Source organism: Hyla sarda, chromosome 8 (genome assembly GCF_029499605.1).
Source record: "Hyla sarda isolate aHylSar1 chromosome 8, aHylSar1.hap1, whole genome shotgun sequence".
Classification (NCBI taxonomy): domain Eukaryota; kingdom Metazoa; phylum Chordata; class Amphibia; order Anura; family Hylidae; genus Hyla; species Hyla sarda.
In genome coordinates this window covers 222858719-222869124 of record NC_079196.1, presented here as the reverse complement: position 1 = coordinate 222869124, position 10406 = coordinate 222858719, and the positions used below count along the sequence as shown (strand labels likewise).

At 45.5% G+C, this 10406-nt stretch overlaps 1 protein-coding gene across 2 annotated transcripts; it reads right to left on the bottom strand.

The window, feature by feature from the left end:
• Positions 1–437: 437 nt before the first annotated feature.
• Positions 438–7610, bottom strand: LOC130284045 (uncharacterized). Of its 2 annotated transcripts, XM_056533971.1 has the most exons (5): positions 7387–7610; positions 5880–6000; positions 2946–3019; positions 1800–2215; positions 438–507 (listed from the first exon to the last, which is right to left on the bottom strand). In XM_056533971.1, the coding sequence occupies exons 1-4, from the start codon at positions 7598–7600 to the stop codon at positions 1842–1844; spliced, it is 783 nt and encodes a 260-aa protein (XP_056389946.1). In that variant the 5' UTR covers positions 7601–7610; the 3' UTR covers positions 438–507; positions 1800–1841. The 2 variants fall into 2 exon arrangements, with proteins under 2 accessions (XP_056389946.1, XP_056389945.1); XM_056533970.1 differs by lacking the exon at positions 438–507 and having other exon boundaries at positions 1571–2215.
• Positions 7611–10406: the final 2796 nt, after the last annotated feature.

The following is a 10406-nucleotide window of genomic DNA, read 5'->3' as shown; positions in this document are numbered from 1 at the left end:
TTCACCCTTCCAGTATTTATCAGTTGCTGTATGATCCACAGTAAGTTCTTTTCATTTTGAATTTCCTTTGTCTGGCCACAGTGCTCTCTGCTGACACCTCTGTCCATTTTAGGAACTGTCCAGAGCAGCATATGTTTGCTATGGGGATTTTCTCCTACTCTGGACAGTTCTTAAAATGGACAGAGTTGTCAGCAGAGAGCACTGTGGTCAGACAGAAAGGAAATGTACAAAGAAAACAACTTCCTGTGGATCATACAGCAGCTGATAACTACTGGAAGGATTAAGATTTTTTAATAGAAGTAATTTACAAATCTGTTTAACTTTCTGGCAGCAGTTGATTTAAGAAAAAATGTTTTCCAGTGGAGTACCCCTTTAAAGGGGTTTTCCGGGGAGCAGAGAAGGTCCTACCTGTTATCTTGGAAGTGAGACAGGAGGAGGCGGGTTCTTCTCTCGATCATTGGATCATCGGAATTTCCTTAGTGTGCAAGGGTCCTTATACTGTCCAATCTATGCTGACATATAACGTGTAGGGGACACACCCTACTGACATAAGAAATAGTAATGATCGCTTGTCAAATTTATTCATACATTTCCAGGCGGAGTAACAGAGGAACAAATATTTACATTTTACATATTTATACAGACACATCAGAAGAGCTGACAGGTGTCTTTAAAGGGGTACTCCGGTGGTAAAAAAAAAAAAATTTTTAATCAACTGGTGCCAGAAAGTTAAACATATTTGTAAATTACTTCTATTAAAAAATCTTAACCCTTCCAGTACTTATTAGCTGCTGAATACTACAGAGGAAATTCTTTTCTTTTTGGAACACAGTGCTCTCTGCTGACATCATGACCACAGTGCTCTCTGCTGACATCTCTATTCATTTTAGGAACTGTCCAGAGCAGCATGTGTTTTCTATGGGGATTTTCTCCTACTCTGGACAGTTCCTAAAATGGACAGAGGTGTCAGCAGAGAGCACTGTGGTCATGATGTCAGCAGAGAGCACTGTGTTCCAAAAAGAAAATAATTTTGTCTGTAGTATTCAGCAGCTAATAAGTACTAATTCTTTAATTGAAGTAATTTACAAATCTGCCAAATATCAACTAAGAAAGTGTAGGGAGAGCACACATGGGGGAACAATATCACCTGATGGCGTCTGCAGCGAGGTCTGCGGTGACCTCCAATAACAGTCACCTGCGGGGTGCACGTACAAGAAATGAAGTATCAAATAGAGCAACAATAAAGAACGTAGGTGCACTCACCGCAAGGTAATGACTGTCGCATCTCGGTATCGGGTAGCCGGGTCACGGCATTCGGCGCTGGTGTATGGTGGCGCTCAGAGGCAACGCCGGCAGTTTCGCACTGGCCTTCCCCCATGTGTGCTCTCCCTACACTTTCTTAGTTGATATTTGGCAGATTTGTAAATTACTTCAATTAAAGAATCTTAATCCTTCCAGTACTTCTTGCTTCTGGGGACCCGAATTTTGTTTAGAGCGTCGGGTGCAGCGCTGGAGGCTCATGACATCACGGTCATGCCCGCTGGTGATGTCACGGCCACGCCCCCTCAATGCAAGTCTATGGGAGGGGATGTCACGACCCTCCGCTTGGCACCGCCAGTCATCCGACACGGAGTGAAGTTTGCTCCATGCACCGGATGTCTGGAGTGCCGCAGCCGAGATCGCGGTGGTCTCCAGCGGCAGGACCTCCACAATGAGACATCTTATCCCCTAAGGATAGGGGATAAGATGTCTGGGGGTGGAGTACCCCTTTAAGAGGAGATGTTCACATCACCGTGCACCTGGATCTCCTCCTCAGCCTCTGCAGGTCTCGATCTTTCTTCTCACACATTTTTCTGTCGTCTTATTTCCTCTTTACTCTTCTCGCACTTCTCTTTAATAATCTGGATCTTGATCTCTTTCTTCTCATTTTCTTTCTGTATGATGTTGTGGACAGCGTCCATAGCGAGATCCATGTACTTCTTCTGAGGGTCCTCAGTTGCCCTCCTTGCGATACTTTCATCCACCTCCTTCAGACAGGTGTCCAGGAATTTAAGGACTTCGGCTTGTGTCTTTGGGTGATGCTCATGCTGCTCCACGGTGTAGTTCTCTACTTGGAAGACGTGATTGGCTCCCAGAGCCTTAAACTTGTCGTAACACTCATCCGCCATATCTCTGTGGGTTCCCACCTTGGTCAGCACAATGATGGGATAGATACCTACAAGAAAATAATATACAGACCTAAAATTCAAAGCAGAAAAACACATGCTACTACCCCAAGCGATCCCACACGAGTCATCACCCTACTTTCCCAGGCTTCTTAAAGGGGTACTCCGGTGGAAAACCTTTTTTTAATTTTTATGAACTGGTGCCAGAAAGTTAAACAGATTTGTAAATTCCTTCTATTAAAAAATCTTAATCTTTCCAGTACTTATTAGCTGCTGAATACTACAGAGGAAATTCTTTTCTTTTTGGAACACAGAGCTCTCTGCTGACATCATGACCACAGTGCTCTCTGCTGACATCTCTGTCCATTTTAGGAACTGACCAGAGCAGCATATGTTTTCTATGGGGATTTTCTCCTACTCTGTACAGTTCTTAAAATGGACAGAGGTGTCAGCAGAGAGCACTGTGGTCATGATGTCAGCAGAGAGCTCTGTGTTCCAAACAGAAAATAATTTCCTCTGTAGTATTCAGCAGCTAATAAGTATTAGAAGGATTAAGATTTTTTAATAGAAGTAATTTACAAATCTGTTTAACTTTCTGGCACCAGTTGATTAACCCCTTCATGACCCAGCCCATTTTCACCTTCAGGACCTGGGCATTTAAAAAAATAAATAAATAAATAAAGGTTTTCAACCGGAGAACCCCTGGCATACAGACTAGATATGTATTGATGCACCATTGATTGCTCTTACAAAGCTGGATGGAATTTCTGTATATTTTACCTGTGATTTTGTGAGCTTCTCGAATGAAAGGTTCTATTTCCTCGTATCTTTCGTCTGTGAGTAAACTCTCTACACTGAAAAATTAAATTAAAAAGCCATTAGTGCCTTCAGGGACCTGTCATCGGGGCAGACCTTCTGCGTTGTCAAACTAGGCAACTGACTAGGGACCCTGTTTTCTAGGGGGCCCCTGAAAGGAATGACTCTGCCGACCATCTTCTATGTTTCTAGAAAGAGTTTGGTAATTAAAGGAGTTCGGTAGTGAAATATAATTTATCCCCTATCCAAAGGTCTCCTAAACAGGGCCCCGGCAGTCTGCTGGAAGGGGGCATCACGCCTCCTCCATGTATTCCATAGAGATACATGGAGGGGGCGTGTCAGCCGCGGCTTCCTGGGGGGGGGGTCCGAACTGCCACTTCCAGCAGACTGCCGAGGCCCGTTTGATCTATAACTTATCCCCTATCCTTTGGATAGGGAATAAGTTAATGTTTCACTGCACTACTCCTTTATATTTCAGTATTATGTGTGCTCTATATGGTAGTATTATGTAGGAACTTTAACCCCATAAGACACAGCCAATTTTAGTGTTTTTTTCATCCTCGCCTTCTAGGAGCCATGACTTTTATTTTTCTGTTGACAACTATATGAGGCTGTCATATAAATGTTTAGGCTGCATTTACACTTGGCAGTTTTTTTTTCTATTTTTTTTTTTTAGAAAACCGCCCCTGCAGTTTTTGAGCCAAAGCCATTGTATAGTCAGTGTATTCAAAAGGAATGCTAAGGGTGCGTTCCCACAGGGCGTATACGCAGCGTATTTGATGCTGCGCAAAATGTATGGCAGCAGCGGGAAATACGCTGCGTATTCCTCGCTCACTATACACGCAGGGCTTTCTGACGGCAGCCCTGTGTGTGCAGTGAGTTTTGGAGGCGGAGTCGCGCGTCACAGACACGCCGGCACATGGCCCCGCCTCCAAAACTCGCTACACGCATAGGGCTGCCGCCGGAAAGCCCTGTGTGTATAGTGAGCAAGGGATACGCAGCGTATTTCCCGCTGCTGCCATAAAATTTGCGCAGCGTCAAATACGCTGCGTACAGACCCTGTGGGAACGCACCCTAAGGGTGCGTTCCCACAGGGCGTATACGCAGCGTATTTGACGCTGCGCAAAATGTATGGCAGCAGCGGGAAATACGCTGCGTATTCCTTGCTCACTATACACACAGGGCTTTCCGACGGCAGCCCTGTGTGTGCAGTGAGTTTTGGAGGCGGAGCCGCGCGTCACAGACACGCCGGCACACGGCTCCGCCTCTAAAACTCACTACACGCATAGGGCTGCCGCCGGAAAGCCCTGTGTGTATAGTGAGCAAGGGATACGCAGCGTATTTCCCGCTGCTGCCATAAAATTTGCGCAGCGTCAAATACGCTGCGTATACGCCCTGTGGGAACGCACCCTAAGGGTGCGTTCCCACAGGGCGTATACGCAGCGTATTTGATGCTGCGCAAAATGTATGGCAGCAGCGGGAAATACGCTGCGTATTCCTCGCTCACTATACACGCAGGGCTTTCTGACGGCAGCCCTGTGTGTGCAGTGAGTTTTGGAGGCGGAGTCGCGCGTCACAGACACGCCGGCACATGGCCCCGCCTCCAAAACTCGCTACACGCATAGGGCTGCCGCCGGAAAGCCCTGTGTGTATAGTGAGCAAGGGATACGCAGCGTATTTCCCGCTGCTGCCATAAAATTTGCGCAGCGTCAAATACGCTGCGTACAGACCCTGTGGGAACGCACCCTAAGGGTGCGTTCCCACAGGGCGTATACGCAGCGTATTTGACGCTGCGCAAAATGTATGGCAGCAGCGGGAAATACGCTGCGTATTCCTTGCTCACTATACACACAGGGCTTTCCGACGGCAGCCCTGTGTGTGCAGTGAGTTTTGGAGGCGGAGTCGCGCGTCACAGACACGCCGGCACATGGCCCCGCTTCCAAAACTCACTACACGCATAGGGCTGCCGTCGGAAAGCCCTGTGTGTATAGTGAGCGAGGAATACGCAGCGTATTTCCCGCTGCTGCCGTAAAATTTGCGCAGCGTCAAATTGGCCGCGTATACGCCCTGTGGGAACGCACCCTAAGGGTGCGTTCCCACAGGGCGTATACGCAGCGTATTTGACGGTGCGCAAAATGCATGGCAGCAGCGGGAAATACGCTGCGTATTCCTTGCTCACTATACACACAGGGCTTTCCGACGGCAGCCCTGTGTGTGCAGTGCGTTTTGGAGGCGGAGTCGCGCATCACAGACACGCCGGCACATGGCCCCGCCTCCAAAACTCACTACACGCATAGGGCTGCCGCCGGAAAGCCCTGTGTGTATAGTGAGCGAGGAATACGCAGCGTATTTCCCGCTGCTGACGTAAAATTTGCGTAAAATACGCTGCGTATACGCCCTGTGGGAACGCACCCTAAAAAGGAAAGACTTAACATTTCCCTTCCTTATAGATCCAATTCTGGCTTTGGCTCAAAAACTGCAGTGGTGGTTTTCCAAAACAAACGCGTGTAAACACAGCCTAAGAGTATTAATTAGACGCTGCATATTACTTAGATACTATACGATTTTATTATGTTGGCTGTATACGGCAGAATTGTCTTGGAACTATACGCGTTTGTATTTTGTGAACTAAAATGACCAGCAAAACTGTCCAATAGAAAGTGTGGCGCTCTCCTTTGCCTCTCGCCCCATTTACCTGTCTTTCCTATCATCCTCCACAACCTGTTTTGTGAATGGCGGTCACAGTATGCCGATCCTTGACTGTAAAGACCAATGGCCCCATATCTTAGTCAAATCTGCCAACAGGGATTTATCACTCTGGATTGTCACGCGTCCTCGCTGTGGGTGGTTCTTATGTAAATCTACAAAAAAAAAAATCCAAAATTGAGGTAAAAATACCTGTATACAAACACCGGGACAGTGATCTCTATGGGCCGATAGTTGAATTGCTGATAAATCAGGTTTAGTTTTCCCCTTACGCTTCGGTCCCATTCTACTGTACTCTGTCCACGCATTTGACCTGTAAACGGAGATAGAAATGGAAATCCTTAGAAAGCTGCTGTTGATGGATCAATTATTATTATTATTATGTGTCTGTATGTAGAATGTCCTGTTGTGAATAAACCCCTATTCAATCACTCCTTAAAGGGGTACTCCGATGGAAAACATATTCTATTTTTTATTTTTTAAAACAACTGGTGCCAGAAAGTTAAACAGATTTGTAAATTACTTCTATTTAAAAATCTTAATCCTTCCAGTACTTAGGGGCTGCTGTATGCTCCAGAGGAAGTTCTTTTCTTTTTGAATTTCTTTACTGTCTGACCACAGTGCTCTCTGCTGCCACCTCTGTCCGTGTCGGGAACTGTTCAGTGCAGGAGCAAATCCCCATAGCAAACCTCTCCTGCTCTGGACAGTTTCTGACATGGACAGAGGTGTCAGCAGAGAGCACTGTGGTCGAAGAAATTCAAAAAAGAAAAGAACTTCCTGTGGAGCATACAGCAGCTGATAAATACTGGAAGGATTAAGATTTTTATATAGAAGTGATTTACAAATCTGTTTAACTTTCTGGCACCAGTTGATTTAAAAAAAAAAAATTCCACTGGAGTACCCCTTTAATCCAGTGTTTCCAACCAGTTAGCCTCCAGCCGTTGCAAAACTACAACTCCTAGCATGCCCGGACAGTCTTCGGCTGTCCGGGCATGCTGGAAGTTGTAGTTTTGCAACAGCTTGAGGCACAATGGTTGGGAAACACTGCCTTAAAGGGGTACTCTGGCCCTAAGACATCTTATCCCCTCTCTAAAGGACTCCCGAAATCTTGCATTCAGCACCCACCTCGGGGAGCTGCACGCCGCGCTGTCAGCTCAGAATCTGCCGTGTGGCGACCACGGAGCCTGGGTATCGTGACGTCACAACTCCGCCCCCGTGTGACATCACGCCCCGCCCCGCCCCCGCTATGCAAGACTATGGAAGGGGGCATGATAAGTTTTAGATCAAGGGGGGTCCGACTACTGGGACCCTACACAATCTCCAGTACTGCTCTCCCTAGGAGCGGTGCATCATGACCCTCGCACATTACGACCCCCTCTCTATGGGAGAGTCAAAGACAGCCGAACGGCTCTCCTATAGAGATATATGGACGGGGCGTGTTGGTCGCCGCTTCATGCGGAGGTTGTGATGCGCCAATGCCGGGGCCCCATACAGGAGATGGCTGGGACCCCCTGCGATCTATAACTTATCCCTTATCCTTTGGATAGGGGATACATTTTTTCCCCATGATACATCTCTTTTAATGCCAGCCGGCCTGCTTGTGGATGGTTTCCACCTGGCACAGATAGATATAAATATAGGCAAAGTAATAGGCGGAGCTTCCCTTTACATAGAGATGAATCCAGAGGATAAGACGTACCCATCTGAGCGGCCACCTCCTCCTGCTCCTCCGGGCTCATTTTATTCACCCCCCGGTTGTCGTTGATGACTACATGAGACGTCAGGTCGTAGTCCGTTCTGTCCATCGTGATGGGGTAGTTAGACTTCCCAGATCCGGCAACATTCTTAAAGTCCGCTTGATGGACGATCTGCACGCACGTGTTAATAATGGAGGATTTACCGTGTCCCAGCATCCCGAATAACTGCAGGCTCACCCGCTCATATTCAGACGGCGGGTTGTAAAGACGGAGCTTCTGCAGTAATAAGTCATCGTTTACCAGGAGCGCCATCTCGCACACTGAAAAAGATGACAAATCATAAAAACTACGGACCAAGGAGTAAACCAATCAATACAATAAAACGTATCACGTAATTGTTAACACTATCAGCAGATTGACCTCAGCACCTAATGTGTTCGGCTATTCTCACTAGTCGTAAATTATGCATAAAGATGCTGAATTCCGGCCAAATGATGCAGACCCGAAATTCTGCATCTTTCTGCATACATGCGGAATTTCTGCAGAATCTATGCGGAAATTCACGTGAATTCCGCATGAATTCTCCTTGCACCGAAAATGGGGCTTTTCTTTAATCGTTTTTGTTAAATTTCGTGCAGAATCCGAACAAATTCCATGAGAATTCTATACGTAATTCCCATCACTTCCGCATTTTGCAAAGAGAAAAAAAGCCCCATTCACTTTAATGGTCTTCTGCATCCGAATTCCTCTAAAATTTAGGACAGGGCCTTTCTTTATGCAAAATATGGAATTTCCGCAATGGAAAGACCGATTCGAAAATTCTGCCTTGTGAATGGGGCTGCGGAAGTTCATAAGACTGTAAACACATTCATTATTTCCATTCAGATTTCCATGCTGAAATTCTGACATGTGAACTGACCTTAAAGGGGTACTCCGGTGGAAAACTTTTTTTATTTATTTTTTTTAATTTTTTTTAAATAAACTGGTGCCAGAAAGTTACACAGATTTGTAAATTACTTCTATTAAAAAATCTTAATCCTTCCAGTACTTATTAGCTGCTGAATATTACAGAGGAAATTATTTTCTTTTTATAACACAGAGCTCTCTGCTGACATCATGACCACAGAGCTCTCTGCTGACATCTCTGTCCATTTTAAGAACTGTCCAGAGTAGGAGAAAATCCCCATAGAAAACATATGCTACTCTGGACAGTTCCTAAAATGGACAGAAATGTCAGCAGAGAGCACTGTGCTCGTGATGTCAGCAGAGAGCTCTGTATTCCAAAAAGAAAAGATTTTTCTCTGTAGTATTCAGCAGCTAATAAGTACTGGAATTATTAAGATTTTTTAATAGAAGTAATTTACAAATCTGTTTAACTTTCTGGCATTAGTTGATTTAAAAAAAAAAAAGTTTTCCACCGGAATACCCCTTTAAAGTCTTCCATGGTATGAGGTTACTTGCAAAGCTGTTATGGTGCACTGCAATAACGGCATACACTTAAGGGAAGCAAAAGCGTAGGGGTTAAAATCCGAATATTGATTGTATCAGATGAATGATGCATTGGTCACATGATCTTCCCTAAGCCAATGGCTTTGGGAGAAGTTCCTCTTTTCTCAAGAGCAGGGATGGATTTAATACCTGCTAGTCAGTTCTAGGTCTGACTTTGGCAAGAGAAACATCTCCAAGAAATAGCTCCTAGCTTTTGCACATGCTAGACATACCTACGCCTAGGCTCAGGAGTCTCTAGGTAAAATCCTATTCTACAAGCAAGTCACTGTTCTGTTCCAGTCCATGCTGTGAGGACAAAGTGCTTCAAGTCTTCAGCTCCAAGAAGGAGTTTTCATTTTTGGCAGAGGAGAATAACAGCTGAACAAGGGTCCCTCTGCAGTACATTAAAGGGGTACTTCGCTGCTCAGCGTTTGGAACAAACTGTTCCGAATGCTGGAGCCGGGAGCTCGTGACATCATATGCCCCTTATGATGTCATGCCCCGCCCCCTCAATGTAAGTCTATGGGAGGGGGCGTGACGGCCAAGAGGGGGCAGGGCTATGACATCACAAGCTCCCGACTCCAGCGTTCAGAACAGTTTGTTCCAAACGCTGAGCAGCGGAGTACCCCTTTAATCTCTTCAGTGACCTGTGGTCAGAGTCAGTGCTGGATGGATCACACATCTTTGAAAATTTCTGCGTACATCCCTCCATGTATCGTATTGCACCACAGTGAGCTGACCGGTGTAGCTCATCAGTAGAGAACAAATTATCAGGACTGTGTAGAATCTGTATTCTGCTTATATCTGCATAAGTCACTACACTCACACCTGCTAATGGCACCTTATCTGCTGAGGTAACATTTTAAGGGACAGTGACCAAATATCCATTCATCTAGGCTCAAAAGCTGTAATATCCTACAACGTGAGAAAGAGACTGTGTTGTGTTGGAATTGCACCAGAAGTTTCAGGAAGGTGTTAAAGTTGTTTTACAGAATTCCAGAGGTCTCATTCCTGCACTTTGCACTAAGAGAACAACACAAGTGACAAAAGGATAGTCGGTGTAACAGTATCATATATTTTTATGGCTGTATACAGTGTGGAAGAGAAAATACCATCACATTTATTGATATTAGAATGTATTTATGTTTATGTATACACAGTGGTCCCTCGACATACAATATTTTCAACTTACAATGGCCTCAACATACAATAGTTTAAACATACAATGGTCTTTTCTGGACCATTGTAACTTGAAACCAGACTCAATATACAATGTACAGACAGTCCAGATCTGTGAAACCTGTCAATGGCCAGAAGAGCTGACCATATAGAATGGACATTCACTGGTAAAACACCTGTATTACTGAAGTGCATGCACTGACTGGTGCCTGGTAGGGCCCCCTACAGTACAGGGACGTATTACATGTTCTGTACTCTACCTGTATTACTGAAGTGTATGCAGTGACTGGCTGTCTGGTAGCGCCCCCTACAGTACAGGGACGTATTACATGTTCTGTACTCTTTACCTGTATTA